At 41.3% G+C, this 15,061-nt stretch overlaps 1 protein-coding gene across 7 annotated transcripts in view; it reads right to left on the bottom strand.

Moving 5' to 3' along the window:
- Positions 1–15,029, bottom strand: part of ATP11A (ATPase phospholipid transporting 11A) — a 132,859-nt gene extending 117,830 nt beyond the window's left edge. For 3 of the 7 annotated variants that reach the window (XR_006166779.1, XM_042805953.1, XM_042805954.1), the window contains exon 1: positions 14,168–15,028. Coding sequence is in view for 6 of the 7 variants with exons in the window: in XM_042805953.1 (XP_042661887.1) it covers positions 14,168–14,206 (39 nt within the window). In the remaining variant the exon portion in view is untranslated. Of the gene's footprint in view, positions 1–14,167 lie in introns of all 7 variants that reach the window. The other 4 variants (XM_042805956.1, XM_042805957.1, XM_042805958.1 and 1 more) reach the window with 2 other exon arrangements.
- Between the last annotated feature and the right edge of the window lie 32 nt (positions 15,030–15,061).

Genomic DNA, 15,061 nt, shown 5'->3' with positions numbered 1-15,061 from the left:
CACTACCATCTTCTTTCACAAATGTTAGGACTTCCTCAGATATTATGAATATCTCAATTAAGAAACATGAATCAGTCATCTTAAATTACTCAGTAGTTTGAGAAAAATCCATTTTTTTACATAAGAAAGGTTTCAGAATAGCCACACAAGCAATTAAAGCCAGTAGGGAGTGATGACAATAACCGGGTATAGGCTGACTGCAATAGTTTTTAAGTAGAAACACAGGAACCAGAAGAAATACTTTAACTTGGCCAGGTCCACAGATATTAAAGCCTCAGCTCTGCCTACAGTAGTTTTTACTGAGCAGATGAACACAGGGAAGTTGTTGTGAACCTCTATTATGGCAATCTTGAAGCATGAATGAACAAACACACCAAGCGGTATAACTACTGCTCAGAAGAACAACCTGTGGAGCCCGTAGGTTCCCACTTTAAGATGTTATGCAGCTTTAACCACAGAGCCTGTTTTAAACTAGGATGTCTTACTACTACTATCTGCTCAGAGATGAAAACCAAGATGACTGCAAAAGAGGCAAGAGACTATTTTCTCCTTGAAATTAACATTAAACAGAAGTCAACGGTTATTTTTAAAATAGTCAGAATAATGCAGGTTAGAAGGGGTCTCTACAGATCACCTAGTCACTTTTTATGGAAAGAGAGTTAAAAAGCATGAAGCATTTTCAGACTAGTCTGACGTGAACAAATACTTTTTGTTGCCTCTTTTAGAGATACCAAGTTTAAATAATTATTTTCAGAATTAATTCCAAATATCCTTAGTGAAACAGATCGTGTACATCCTATCTTCACGCAGAGAAAACCTTGACTTCCAAGCATTTGACACCAGGCTTCACACTAAACCAAGGAAACCTTCCTTTGCCAGTCTCCCACAGTTGCCTGTGAAAGGGTTAAACGTGCTATAGGCTTTCACAATCTTAAAGGATTTCTGCGCTGGCTAGCATCCTTATTTCAATAAAACATGTTCTAATATACACATGGGAGGAAATGCTAAGCATATAATGGCTGTTCCATTTTCCCCCCAAGTCATTATGCTTTGATTGCACTTAGTACTCTGGGAAGGTCAAGCCACATGACACACAAATGCTACAAGGGAGTGCACATCACACGCTTAGTTTGGGGAGGAAAGGCTGGAGTTACTTCCTGGTTGACTGGTTTGTTTTTAAGTAACATTCCCACCAGTACATAGTCACCCAAACACTTCTCATTCCATAAATCGTAAAAGCTTCTTAACATTGAGGTGAAGTGTTAACTCCTACCGCTCTCCCAATTACTCCTTTTCTGATGCCAGATGCTACCCACAAAATAAGCCCGTGTTCCATGGATTGTCAGCAACTTGTCAAGTCAGCACTGACTCAGTCATCACTCTGGGATGTCACTGCATCCCAGTCAGAAGCACTATTACAAGCCTGGCACTTGGCAGCACTCCTTCTCTAACAGATAAGCTTGCTACTACTTCACCCATTTCAGCTTCAAACCCTGAGCAACAGTCACCTTTTTAGGAATGCACCCACATATACCCATTGCCCAATAGTTTGTCACTCAGGGCAAAGTAAAACAAGGCAACAGGACATCCAAAATAGAAGGCAAAAGAAAGAACAAATCTGGCTCTACTGCCAGAGTCCCTTCTGACAGCTCTTAGATTACAAGAGCTACATGCCACTGCACCAGCCTGCTCAACATTTGATTTGGTCTCTTCTACATACTATGAGAAACAGAAGTCCAGATCACACCTTTAATCAGTTTAAGGAAAAAGTGGCAAGATGTGGCTGCCTGCCACCAGCAGTGCCACCACAAACACGGTTTTCCACTCCTGTACTTTTCTAACCACCCAGCGCCAGGCGGGAAGCTCCCTATGCTCGAGTCGGGGGCTGTAAAGACCACTTTCCTGCTTCTCCCCTGTGCATCTCCAAGACAGAGATAGGAATTTGACAATAAAGAGTGCAGTAGCACTTTTTCCCCTCATCATAATACTCTTCAAAGATCAGCTAAAAGCCACATAACCAAGCAAATGATCCTCTGCAACAAGAAAGGCATTATAAGCAGAATTAAGCAGTCTGACTGGGGGCAGAGGCAGAAGGCAAGAAGAAAAGCCAGTGCTACAGTCTTACGAGCCTTAAAGGTTTGCAAGTGTCTGCAGTTGTCTCAATAACTCAACTACAACCATGACTCAATCAAACTTCGGCTATTGGCATCATCTTTAACACACAAAAAAGCAAATGCATGTATAAGAGTATTATTATTTTCAGTTTAAAATACCTTATAATTTGTTATATGCAAGAAAATAGCAAAGAAATACTGATGTTTTAATTCAACATGCCCAGCAGAAATCTAGCCTCAATTTTTTTTTTTTAATATATTTATTTGAAAACTTACTTTATATACAGATATGCTGACATAAAAGCTGTTTGAGCAAGTTACGGCAGGTACCATCAACAGAGTAAAAATGCTCAAGGTGACCTTTTCACTTCTTAGGAAGGAAGTTAGAAGCTTAAGAACCTTCCTTTCAGAAAACAAAGATAAACCTTTCAAATTTGAGACCTGCTGGGCTGAAAGAGACAGGAGACGCAAAATCACAATCCAGATTGCCTCTTTAAACCTGTGTTCATGCCTGCCTGCGTTCACTGTGCACTGCTTCACAAAACCAACGTGAAGCTTTCCTACTGCTCCTATGTCATTACAGACATTGAGTATGGAAGTTTCACCTCCTTATGTCAGAAAATCTTACAGCATCAAGAAGTCAGCGTATTCATGAATCATCTTAAAGTGATCATGCAGTTTAGGGCTGTGGACAGTGCTTTTTTCATTGTCCCTCCATTTCTCCTCCCCCAGTGCAAATACACAGGCACCTCCTACCAAATTAGGCCATCTGATCATCTGACAACTGCAAATAGTAAGCAGCCAGTTAACACTGTTTAAGAGATTAACAATACTACAGCATTCACAGGTGAAGCTATGATAAACCTGTGGGTTAGTTTTGCTGTTTGGTTGGTTGGTTTGGTTTTTTTTTTGTTTGGTTGGTTTTTTAATCTTCATAGGTGAAAGAATTTTGTAATTGTGCTCAGTGATTGTCATTAAACAAAATTCTTTCTTCAGCTTTAACCCACCTACCCCCATCCTCCCCACTACGATATTGAAAGACCAGCCATATACTTAAGTGGCTATATATCTGTTGTGAAGAAAATATATATTTCTGCAAAGAACTTAAAGTCAACAAGAAAGAGTAGATTTGTTTAGAACTCCTAGAACTGCTTTAGTTTAAGGTAGTCAGGAATTGAAAATCTGTTTAATATTTTTAACCTTTTGTACCATTCTTAAAAATGAGACAGTATAAGACATTTTTAAATCTATATATTGGATTTTAAACATTAACTTGATAATGGTTGTAATACTTGAGGTTACCTGATAAATCTTTGATTTATTTTTTTTAAGATGAACAGAAGGTTTTTATTAGAGTTAAACTCTCCAAAATTCATGCTGATGGTCAGGAGGCTAGAATGTAAAAGATTAAGATAACTCTTAAGATCACACTTACTGTTAATGTAATCCCACTGATAAATCAAAAAAAAAAAGGAAACCACACCTAATTTACTAGAAATTAGTTGCAGCTAGTCTATAACAAACAGAAAACACCAATGAACAACAACATTTCAGTACATTCCATGTTTGCAGAGAAAATGCTGAGCATTAAACTAAAGAAAAGCACTAACATTAATCAATCAAGACCTGCTTATAGTGTAAGGAGACTTTTTTGTCCAATGCAGAGTGTCCAGCCTGAACTTATTTACTTTCTATTTCTGCTAACATGAGCATAAAAGTTACTTGTTCTTCTAGTTTTGACTTGATCAATGAGAAGTTTTGAGACTACCTTTGCAGTATCCACTCTCATACCATATTACACAGAATGAATCTGTTTCTACATAAGCACATTGTATAGTAAGATTAAATGGCAGCCTGGTTTTTAAGAGCTTTCATAGCAGTTAAATTTTAAATACTATGTCGTCCCTCTGGAAAAAAAAAAAAAATCTTTAAAAAATATTTCAAAATAAGCAGGACATCAACTTTTCCAACTATGTTTCCTTCACTTTTGTTATACTCTACCCAAAACGCATCCCATGACTGGTATGCCATTTCTGTTACTCATCAGTACAGTTTGATAATAGGCCCATCCACACTGCTAAAGTCATAATGATAGCCTAAGAGGTACTGAGATTAAAACATCTGAAGACAGAAGGCATGCAAAGGCATAGTGTCAAGCCAAAGCCATCGACAAAGACTCCAGATGTATTTTAACAGAAGACCAGAGCTCTCCTTGAAGTCAGCTTTGGGACCCCAGAGCCAAACACTCCACTCATGCAGGAAACACCATTTATGCCAGTCTGAGAAATTACACTTTATTTGACTCCAAGTCACCTCATCGGTAAGATAAAATAGACTTCAGCTTCTTCTCCACCAGCCTTCTTCAGGAGTATCATCATCCAAAAATAAGATTAGAATGAACTTTCTATACTAGTGTTCTGCAAGAAACAAAACTAAAGAAACCATGATTATCAGTAATCTACCTTCAACTGCTAGTAATAAACTTATGATTGCAAGAGCAATTTCACAGAAGTAACTGTCATTCAACTATCTTCTTTGTAGCTTTGCAGTATACTATCCACACTTCAAGGAAGTCAGTCAGTTCTATCATTTACAGGATGGATTTGGCAGCCAAACCTTCTCCAAAATACAGACAGCCATTTTTTCCCCTCACATTAATCATTATACTGTCTTATGCACATCATGTATTTTCCAATAACAGTAGCATTTGTCATGGTTTTCTTTTGTAATGACCTCCTGACAAGTGTAGCAGTTTAATAATAGCTATCAAATGCCACTGCCGATTCAGGTCACCTCAAGAGAGGCCACTTATATTCATGATGAGTGGCATAAAATAGCTACACAAGCACAGATAATGGATACTAGTGTTTGTACTTCATTATAATCATTTGTGCGAACAACTCATTAATAGCCCTTCACATATTTTCAAAGTACTATGTAAAATGCTAAGCATCAACTACAAGTTGCTAATGCAATTCAGAGAACAAGAAATCCATTTCAGTTCACCTACACGTCTACCTCACAATGTAAATTAGAAGTACCAGAGACAAAAAACTACTGGGTAAATCGTTCAATTCCTTCCCTCTCCCCAGTTCATCCATACAATTCTCTCCAGATAAGTACTTCATATGCAAATTTTCTTTTTCTACATAAGTATTTTGATTATTAACATTAATTTTGCAAAACTTTACTGGTGCATCAGTAGATGTTCTTTTCAGGGCATTTCAAAACATCCTATCTTAGTGTCAAAGTAGAGGAAAAGCCTAATTGTCCTTAATCCTCTATTTAAAATAGGTTAGATGAAATCCTCTTTTGATTGAAGCAAAGAGATTAGTCAATGCCACCAGGAAAAAGAAACACTATTCCACCCTCACCCTGCCCCATATCTAGATGAGTTTAATGATTAATGAAGGAAACAAATTAACCAGTCTCCTGTTTCTAAAAGAGAAATTAAGTCTGCAAGAAAGAGCAGAATAAATGGATGTGTCCCTACAAAATCTCCAAATTCTTAAGCTTTCACGTATGTAGTAACTACTATGATAACATAAATAAGAAGAAGCATCTCCAAACACAGTTTCACAGTAAACCTCAGTAACTACACAGAAGGGCTAGTATGTGGCACCCCCCCCCTTTTTATTTTAAAATACCAGTATGCATCAGATTCACTGGTAAATCTTGGCATAATTATTGTGAGTGAACTATATACCGTTTTCAGGAAGTGTGCACTCATCTGCACGTGAACACACATGCATGTATGCAGATGGAGCAACAAAGGGGGAAATCCAGGGTAGCAGGAGGAGAAGCAGTGTAGAACATTTCAGTAACAGAAAAAAAAAAAAACTAAGACACAGTCGTTATAGGCTTATAATGACACCCAGATTTCCTCCTGTGGCATAGCCTTTTATTACCTGAAAGTATTAAACTACCCTTACAACTTCTCTGTATGGAAGAGCTGGGTAATACTCTCATCCCTGTCCTAAGGAAAAATGAACTCACACAGAAATTCACATCCAGATATTCAGGTGCTTTATCAGACTGTGGTGTTCTATGATGCTCCAGACAAACTCTACTGGCTCATCTCAGTCTCCTAGAACAATCCAGGCGAGTCTGACAGTTTCTTCCTAGAAAAAGTGCATTTTTTAATACAGTATCACAAATACTCAACACTTAAAAAATTTAAACCAAAGTTAAAATGAAATTAAAAAACACAATTACTTTTCATAATGACTCATAGTGTGTTTGTGCTACAGGCTTCTCAGAGTCATTACTGAAAGGGAAAGAAAAAAAAAAAAACCAACTGGTGTCTGTATGATACAGAAAAAGAATCCTTGGTTTGCCTTGTCTACCTGCAACTGTTGCCATGGCAATTATAGCAGAGAAGATAATAGCATTCCAGTGTCATTCTGCCTCATGGCTCAGGATGAACTTCGACTGAAATGTCCCTTGACAATTACACAAATAGAAATACTACATTATCCTGTGTAATTGTAAACCAGTAGAATAAGAAGCATTATTCTGGAAAAATAATCTGACTAAAAGATTTATATGAGAAAAGGCAAGCTATTTTGCTCAAAAAAAAAAAAAAAAAAAAAAAAAACACAAACAAAAACACAAAACAACCAAAGCCAACCCAACAAACAGTAAAGTTGAATCCACTTGCATAACAGGTGCTAAAACATCTGTTCAGTCTTTTCTGTGGCACAGTTTTCTCTTGGTTTCCTCTCCCTACCACACCTGCACATGACATGGAGGAGGCATCTCACCACCAATCCTCAAAAAACACAACTGCTTTCTAGTCACACTTAAACCTGGTTTAAATAAATAAGTTTATTATCCCCACGTCTACAGCACAAACAGTAGCCAACCATATTTGTGGAACATTTTACTTGTCAGCCCAGACACTGTTTCTTAAGGGGTTTGGGTTTAAAAAGCAGACTCATTAGAAAAACCCCACTCCACCTTGCCACTTTTCTTGTTTCAATTACTATTGTACAACAGGAGCAAAAAATGAATGAGAAACAGTGATCAGAGATGTTAAACTATAAACATGCTATGTTGTACCTTGATCTCTTCCATTCCCAAAAATAATTTTGAAAAGGCTTCCTCCTTTCAGTATTGATATTCTGTGCTACTTTAGAAAAAGCATAAAAGCACAACTATATTAAATAAAAAAAATAAAATCAAAAAGCATGCTATCAAAACACAACAACTATACAGTTCTCCCCTCAGAAAAGCCAAGAATTTTTGATGCTAAAAATGGCAAGATCAAAAGTTCTAAATCTATTTTAAGTCACTGAAATACTTCTACAATTTAGATGCTCCAAAAGCAATGTTTTCTACTATCAGAAAGCATCTGATGAGTGCAGATGAGCAGTATTTTGTAGTCAATAGCAACCAGCTTGTAATATGTACTCTGGCTTCCTTTAAGTGAGCTGGTTTACATACACAAGGTCCTATTTTCATTTGTTTATTCTCAAAAGAAGGAGGAAATCATGTTTTTTCTTATGTAAATTAGCTAATTGATGGGGGAGGGGAAAAAACAAAGCCTGTGCAACTCTTCATGTTTATTGGCCCTCAGCAATAAATAATTGACGGGGGAAGGAAGTGTCTGGGGTTTTTTTTGAGCCTGGGATTATACTGAAACATCTTAAGAGTACATTACAAAACCAGAATGAACACAACAAAAATCACTACCAGTACACAAGAAGTAGTTAGATTTGCAGAAATGCCAAATCCCGTCAGCTACACTCAATGTTCGGCAAAATTAATTTCTGAGGTAAGTAAAGCTTTCAAACTTTGCCTCTTTTTTAAAATGACAAGCTAAAGAGTATGCAGGCAGCACTCCATATAGTCTTCCCACACTTATACACAAAAGGCAATTAGGAGAGTAACAAAGCAACGGTGCTTGGGGAAACAGTAACTCAGAAGTTACTCATGCTATTAGATGCACTCTGTCTCGCCTTCCACACCAGGAAGAACTGGTACCCACAGTGAAACAAAGATGCGAGATAGGAAGCATCTCAGGTTTCAGGAAAACATTGTGACACACTAACTTGCACAAGAGGTAACAAAAATACATTACGTACCAGGGATAGACACAAACACTTAAGAAGTAAGTTACTGATTGCTGACCTGTGAAAACACACATAGCTCCTATTGAGAACATTTTTTGCATATTCATGACAGTTTGCAGACAGAGTCTGTATATAAACACATTGGCATGGTATTTAAAACAGTTTAAGATTTTGTCAAATTGTATCCCTGGAAGTAAAAAAAAAAAAAAAAAAAAAAAAACACAACCAAACAAAAACCCACACTCAAAACTTTTCACTTATTGAGACATCTAGGAAGAAAGTGGTGGTTATGTTACAGGCACCCTAAGAAACACCTAAACAGCACTAGTTTGATACCAGTCTGCAAGGGTACAGAGAAAGCTGAATAACTACTACAAGCAAAAGCAAGAACTGGAATACAAGGATTCCCTCATATGTGTTAACTGAGCTTAGATTAAAAACAGTAGGTCATCTGTAACACTTGATAAATAGACTGTCCTTTTAGACACAAATAATTTCAGAGCACCGAGTCTTACAATTTCACCAAAATTCAGGACAAAGCACTTGCCAACCTTTGCTGTATCAAAGCTACATAAAGGGAAAAAACCCTGAAGCTCAATATTCATTTATGTCTACTGAGACTACATACACAAGTTAAATACTTAGGAAATCTAGTTAGAAAACACTTTTAGAATTATACCGCCAATAAAAACAGCAAAATTATTTAAACCAATAACCAAAAGCCACAGACTACCATAAACTTTAGTAGGGAACTTGCTAAAAACCCTGAACATAACTTCCTGGTTAGTCTAGTCAGTCATCTTCTCAAAGTATGAGTAAAGTTGATCCACTTCTAACAAAGTGAAAAATAAAGCATCCATTTGTAAACTCATTTATTCCAGCCTCCCAAAAAATGATTTTTCAGAAATATATGCATCACTAATAGGACAGCAGTTTCCCAAAGGCCAGAGCTGTAATAAATCACTGTTCCTTCTGGAAGCAAATCTTATCTGCCACTATACACATTTAGAGATCTTTACACAGGCAACAAATTCTTAACATCCAGATTTGTAATCACAAATTAAGAGGACAACATGAAAGAGGAGAAGCAATAAAGTGGCAGGATCTCTAAATATACTACATGATACAGGCAAAATCGTTCAGTAATACAGACCTCTGACCCAGTAGTATTTATGGTACTACCCAAAGCCATCAACCTGGGCAGGAGCATTTACTGATGAGGGCCAGCTGTCTTACAAATACAGAACAGACTGTCACCATAGGCTGCAAGATGTTTAGCAACCGTTTAGTGTCCAAACAAGCATATGCTAAAGAGTGACATTTTTCCAGATTACCCAGATATATTCAAATCCACAATATTCCGGAATATCCAAATCCACATTCAGCTATAAACAGCTATTGCTATTGTGAATATACAAGACACACGCACATGTATTATTAAGGGAAGTAAATGTTTATTTAATGAAAGATGTCATCAAGACTTTTTTTAAATTATAGCCATCTCTTGACTATACAGAGGAAGAAGATCAGAAGTCCCGAGATCAGCAAGAAATAAGTTATTAGAGAAAACTAATGCAACTACAGTTATATGGGCAAAACAAGTTGCTTAATTATATCCACACAGTGTCCCCAACAATCTTAACTATAAAACAGAAGCTAATCTTGTATGGACACGGTTTTAATTATCATTATATGCTTGTTTTTTTCCCCTGAATAGTGTACTACCTAATGCTAAGCTAACAAGTTCCTCTCATTACTGAGTACACAGCAGGCTGTGCATGACACTTACAGGACAGTACACACTAATTCTGTATTCTCAGGCTGTGAGGCTGCCCTCCCCCGAGTAGCACACATCCTCTGGGGAATGCGCAAACAATCCAAGGAGAAGACAGAGAAGCACGTTGTCTGATGCAAAAGCAACAGCCAGAAAAAGAGGTTATATTTTTATAGAGTATGTGACAAACAGTATACCTCCACAAGGCACTTTTCATACTACCCCCACAGTCATTATTTGGAAAAGTAAATTAAACAATGCAGCTGTCAAAATTTATCTTACTGTAGAAGGCTTATTCACATTCTGTGGTTCCACACAGTGGAAAAGCTATATGTAAAGATGTTTCTATTTTGTTACTTAAAGATACCGCTACTATAGCTCATACAGACTGAGGCAGTAACACATACAGAATAATCTCTTTCAAATAGAAGTAACTGCAGTTACATTGCTATATTTCAGCCTGAAGGATCACAAAGCATTCTGAAAACTACACTGAACTCCATGTCAGCTGTGCTGCAGTGAAACAAACACCTTTTATATAGAAAGTTACTCTTCACTAACAGTCCTATAAATTGTGTATGGCTCCAGTAATGGTTAGGGGAAATAAGAGCCAAAGTGAAAACAAAACAAAAAAAAAAAAATGCAGGATGAATATAAAGGGGCAGAACAACAGAACGTTAATTTAGAAATTTATTAAGACATCACTGCCTCTGTCCTTCTAACAGGCTACACCACCGCTTGGTGATGAGATCTGGACTACAATATGACTAGCATGCTGAACTTGTATCTTCTGCAACCGACATCACTGAACTTTTCCAATGCCTGGAAAACAAAGATGACACTCAATGCAGGGTAAAACAGCAGACAAATATTTGAAAGTGCTAACCAGGAAACTGACTTCAACTTGAAGTGACAGCACCCAGTCATTGCTACGCTTCCATAGGGCCTTGAAGATATGCACTATTTTGTATTGCTTCAGGACAGCAACTGCAACAACAGTAAGGGAAATGGGAATCAAGGGACCTTCACGATCAGGAAAACAACCCTGGCATTTAACTTCTGCCTTTATGTCCTACAACATACAGTATGGGGAAAGAAAGAAATGATGCAGAACTCTCAGAAGCCATCCAAATAGTAGTCTCCATTAGTACATCACATAGCAACTGTTTGTTATCCCAAGATCATACCATAAGAGCTCTCATGTACTTCAAACATCTCCAGCCTGCATCAGCCAGGGTTCTCAGGATAATCCAGAGACCAACCTGCTCTGGGAAGGACCTGCAGCTGCACAAGTCCAGGACACAGCCTGCAGAACAATTCATACTTCTAGGACCTTGATCATTGAATAGTTTCCATATAGATTTTAACTAAACCCAAGCTTGAGCATATTTTGATATATGCACAAAACGTACATATCTTCTCTGATTCTCTCGCAGCAGTGTCACTGCCATGTCTCCTCTATTACAAAGTAGCTTGGAAAAAGGCAAGCACATCTACACTTGCGAGGCCTGGCAGGGGTGTACAGAGCTTGGGGGGACAACTATGGAGTGATACTGCTGACATGTGCATTTGCTACTCAGGTACAGCAGTCAGCTTCAGGCCCAGCATTCAAGCTGTTAATTTTCATTTTCAGTGCTGTAGTTGTACAAAAAGAGTTGAACCATGGGAGATCAAAAAAACATAAAGAAAACAACACACAGGCATCAGCTTGCCAGGTCTTAATGGTCTTACTGAAATGACTAACACAACTTACAGCAGCTTTTTTCAAAATGATCTTTTCTTGGGAGAAAGGATGCAAAATTAAGAAACTGAAGAAGTGCAAAAAAACCAAGAAGCAACAGGTGAAAAAATACAAGGTGGCCTGGAACAGCTAGGCAATTATCTAGACAAAGACTATTGGCATACACACAATACATAAGGTAGTGTGATATAGGAACACTTCCTTAAATAGGATATAATAATATTTCATTAGCTTTTAGAATGGTTAATTACCCTTATCCGCAGTGCGGTAGAGTGGTGACAGACCACAACTTGAGCTTTATAAGTGTCTTATTGTCCTGGTTTTGGCTGGGATAGAGTTAATTTTCTTCCTAGCAGCTGGTATAGTGTTATGTTTCAGATTAAGGATGAAAATAATGTTGATAACACACTGATGTTTTCAGTTGTTGCTAAGTAGCTTTCATACTAAGGCAAGGACTTTTCAGCTTCTCACGCCCTGCCGGTGAGGAGGATGGAGGAGCACAAGAGGCTGGGAGGGGACAGCCAGGACAGCTGACCCAACCTGGCCAAAGGGACCTTCTGTACCACAGGAGCTCATGCTCAGTACATTAACTGGGGGAAGCTGGCCAGGGGCTGCCGCTCAGGAACTGGCTGGGCATTGGTCGGCAAGTTGTGAGCAACTGCATCGCACATCATTTGTTTTGTACATTCTAATGCTTTATTATCATTATTTTCTTCCTGTTCTGTTGTCTTTATCTCAATGCAGAAGTTTTACTTTTTTCCCTGGATTCTCTCCCCTGTCCCCCTGAGGGGCAGGGGAGTGAACAAGCAGCTTTTTGGTGCTGAGTTGCCAGCTGGGGTTAAACCACAACATTTATTTTCAACATACTGTCTTCTCATGTACACCTTTAACTTTTAAAGTAACTACTGTAGCTACTGTCAAGCCTGTTTCTTATTCTATGCTTAAGCCTACTTTGTAAGAGAGGTTAGCAACAATGTTATGCAGAACAGATTTAGAGAAAACAGTTTGCTCTGTGCACGAGTGCACTATTTGTACGGGCTCCAGATGTGAGCGCACACACAAACCAAACAAACAAAAAAAAAATCTTAAACTGACTATGACAGTTAGATCAGCACTGACAGATCACTACACCCAAACTGATCCTGCCTGCTCCCCAACAGACCTCAGCACAGTTTACCTGAGCTTTGCACATCCACAGATACTACTACTTCTCTTATACCTCACTATATTTTCAGTATTTTCCTCCTTCCCTGAGGGCCACTTTCTAAGGATCCATATACACACAGCTGCTTTCAGTACTCACCTCTCCATTCTCTCCTCATCCCACATAAAACCCTACTGTAAACAGGAAGAAAGAAAAAAAAAAAAAAAGAATCTAGTCATTTTTTCACCTCTTAATTTGTTCACGCTTAAAGAAGAAAGACTTCCACCTGTATTATATGAAGCTAGCTCCTGACATGCACAAAACTACGTGTATTTACTTTTTTGCTTGGTCAGAGCATGAAAGTTTCCTCACTTACAAGTACTTCCTCTACGGAAGGAAGAGTTAGATGTATTTGGAAATCCTAATTATTTCTCACCATCTTTTTAAAATTTCTTCTACACTCAAAAGCAGCAATCTGCAGTTTCCTGGTACTGGTGGTTCCCGACCCTTGCGCTGTATAACCCTGCACTTACTGGCATTCCGTCAATTTACTAAAACCATTATTGTGAACATTTGTTAAGGGCTTCAATGAAACCGGATTGGCACCCCCTGACACACCTCAACCTACACTTGGATCTGCTCTAATGCACCACTGATTTGCTCTTTCGGATGATATGGGTGGGGGAAAACATGCTGACCAGCAAGCAAGATCCACTCCCTTTCCCCAAAGTACACCAAAAGCAGCGTGTTTGAACCTCACCACGCAAATCTATAAAAACTTGGGACTATTCCGACCACCCGTCAGGACAATTCCACAAAAGGCAGCTTGACTGAAACAATTTAAACAGAAGAAAAAAAGAAAAAAAAAAACAAACTAACAAACAAAAAAAATCAAACAAGAAGCTAGAGATTTTACCTGCCCTGATAACTACTTATCTCAGCACACTGTAAATTATGGTCCTTCGAACTTCGGCCAACCCGTTCTACTTTCGCGAGGGACAGCCCGGGGAGAGGGCTGCAGACAGCCCACCAACAACGGGCTGCATCCTCCGCTTACCGAGAAAACCCCGTGCGGCGGCCGCCCAAGGCTCCCCTGGCGAGCCCTGGGACCGCCAAACCCCTGACCGAGCCCTCGCTGCGAGCCCGGGGCCGCAGCGCGGTGCGGCTGCCCCGCGGGGTCCCGTCCCCCCGACCCCTCCACCCCCCCCCCCCCCCCCCGGCGGGGTACGAGCTGCGCTGTGAGGGGAAGCCCCGGAGGGAGCTTCCTCCGAGGCGGCTGCGGGGCTCTGGGAGCGGCGGGGCCCCCCCGGCGGTACTCACGTATCGGCTCACGAGGGTCCGGAGGAGGCTGCAATCCATGGCGGGCGGGCGGGCGCCGCTGCCCGGCCACTCAGGACCGCGCCGCCGGGTGCTTGCCGCCGGGCTCCCTTGCTCGCCCCGCTCGCCACATGCAGGGAGCCGCGCTCGCCCCGCCAGACCGCGGTTAACCCCCGGGCCCGGCGCTCAGCCGCCGGCCCCGCCGGCTACGCCATGTGCTCGCCGCCGCCGCTGCGGCGCGGCGCCCCGCGGCCCCTCATGACCCCCCGCTCCAACGCTTTCGCCAAGGGGAGGCGGAGAAGGCGAACCGCCGCCGCGCTGACCGGCGCTCCCGGGAAAGGTGCTCCCGGCTCCCGCCCCCCCACACCCCCCACGCTGCTCTGCCCGCCCCGCGTGGGCCGCCCAGGCGCTTTATCTGGTGGGGGGAGGGCTTTGGCGGCAGCGGGGGGGGTGGGTGGGGGGGTGCGGGGAGCCGCCTCCCCACGCCGCTCCACTTCACACGCGCGGACCCGCCCGGTTACCGGCCCGGCCCGCGCCGCTCCCGCTTTGATCTCGCCGGGCGGCCCCGGCAGACGCACGTCACTCAGGGCGTGCATGCGCGCGCCGCCACCCCCCCCCCCTCCCTCCCGCCTCCTTCCCCACACACGGCGGCGCGCGGCTCCGCTGCCGTTAACGGCGGTTAATGGCTTCCTCTTCCCCCCCCCCCGCCTCCGGCCCGGGGGAGGCGAGCGGAGCGGTGTAAAACCCACCGGGAGGAGAAAAAGCGTTTAAAACGCCTCCTTCTCCCCGCTTTTGTCTGCCCGGCGCTCCCTGGCCCCGCTGCCTGCCACGGCGGAGGGAGAAGCGAGGCGGGCGCCCCGCGCTGAGGGGAAGCGGGGGGGAGGGGAGGGGGCGATG

Source organism: Tyto alba, unplaced genomic scaffold (genome assembly GCF_018691265.1).
Source record: "Tyto alba isolate M040663 unplaced genomic scaffold, T.alba_DEE_v4.0 Super-Scaffold_45, whole genome shotgun sequence".
NCBI lineage: Eukaryota > Metazoa > Chordata > Aves > Strigiformes > Tytonidae > Tyto > Tyto alba.
Note: the sequence above shows the minus strand (reverse complement) of the source record. Positions and strands in the feature narration are given on the sequence as shown.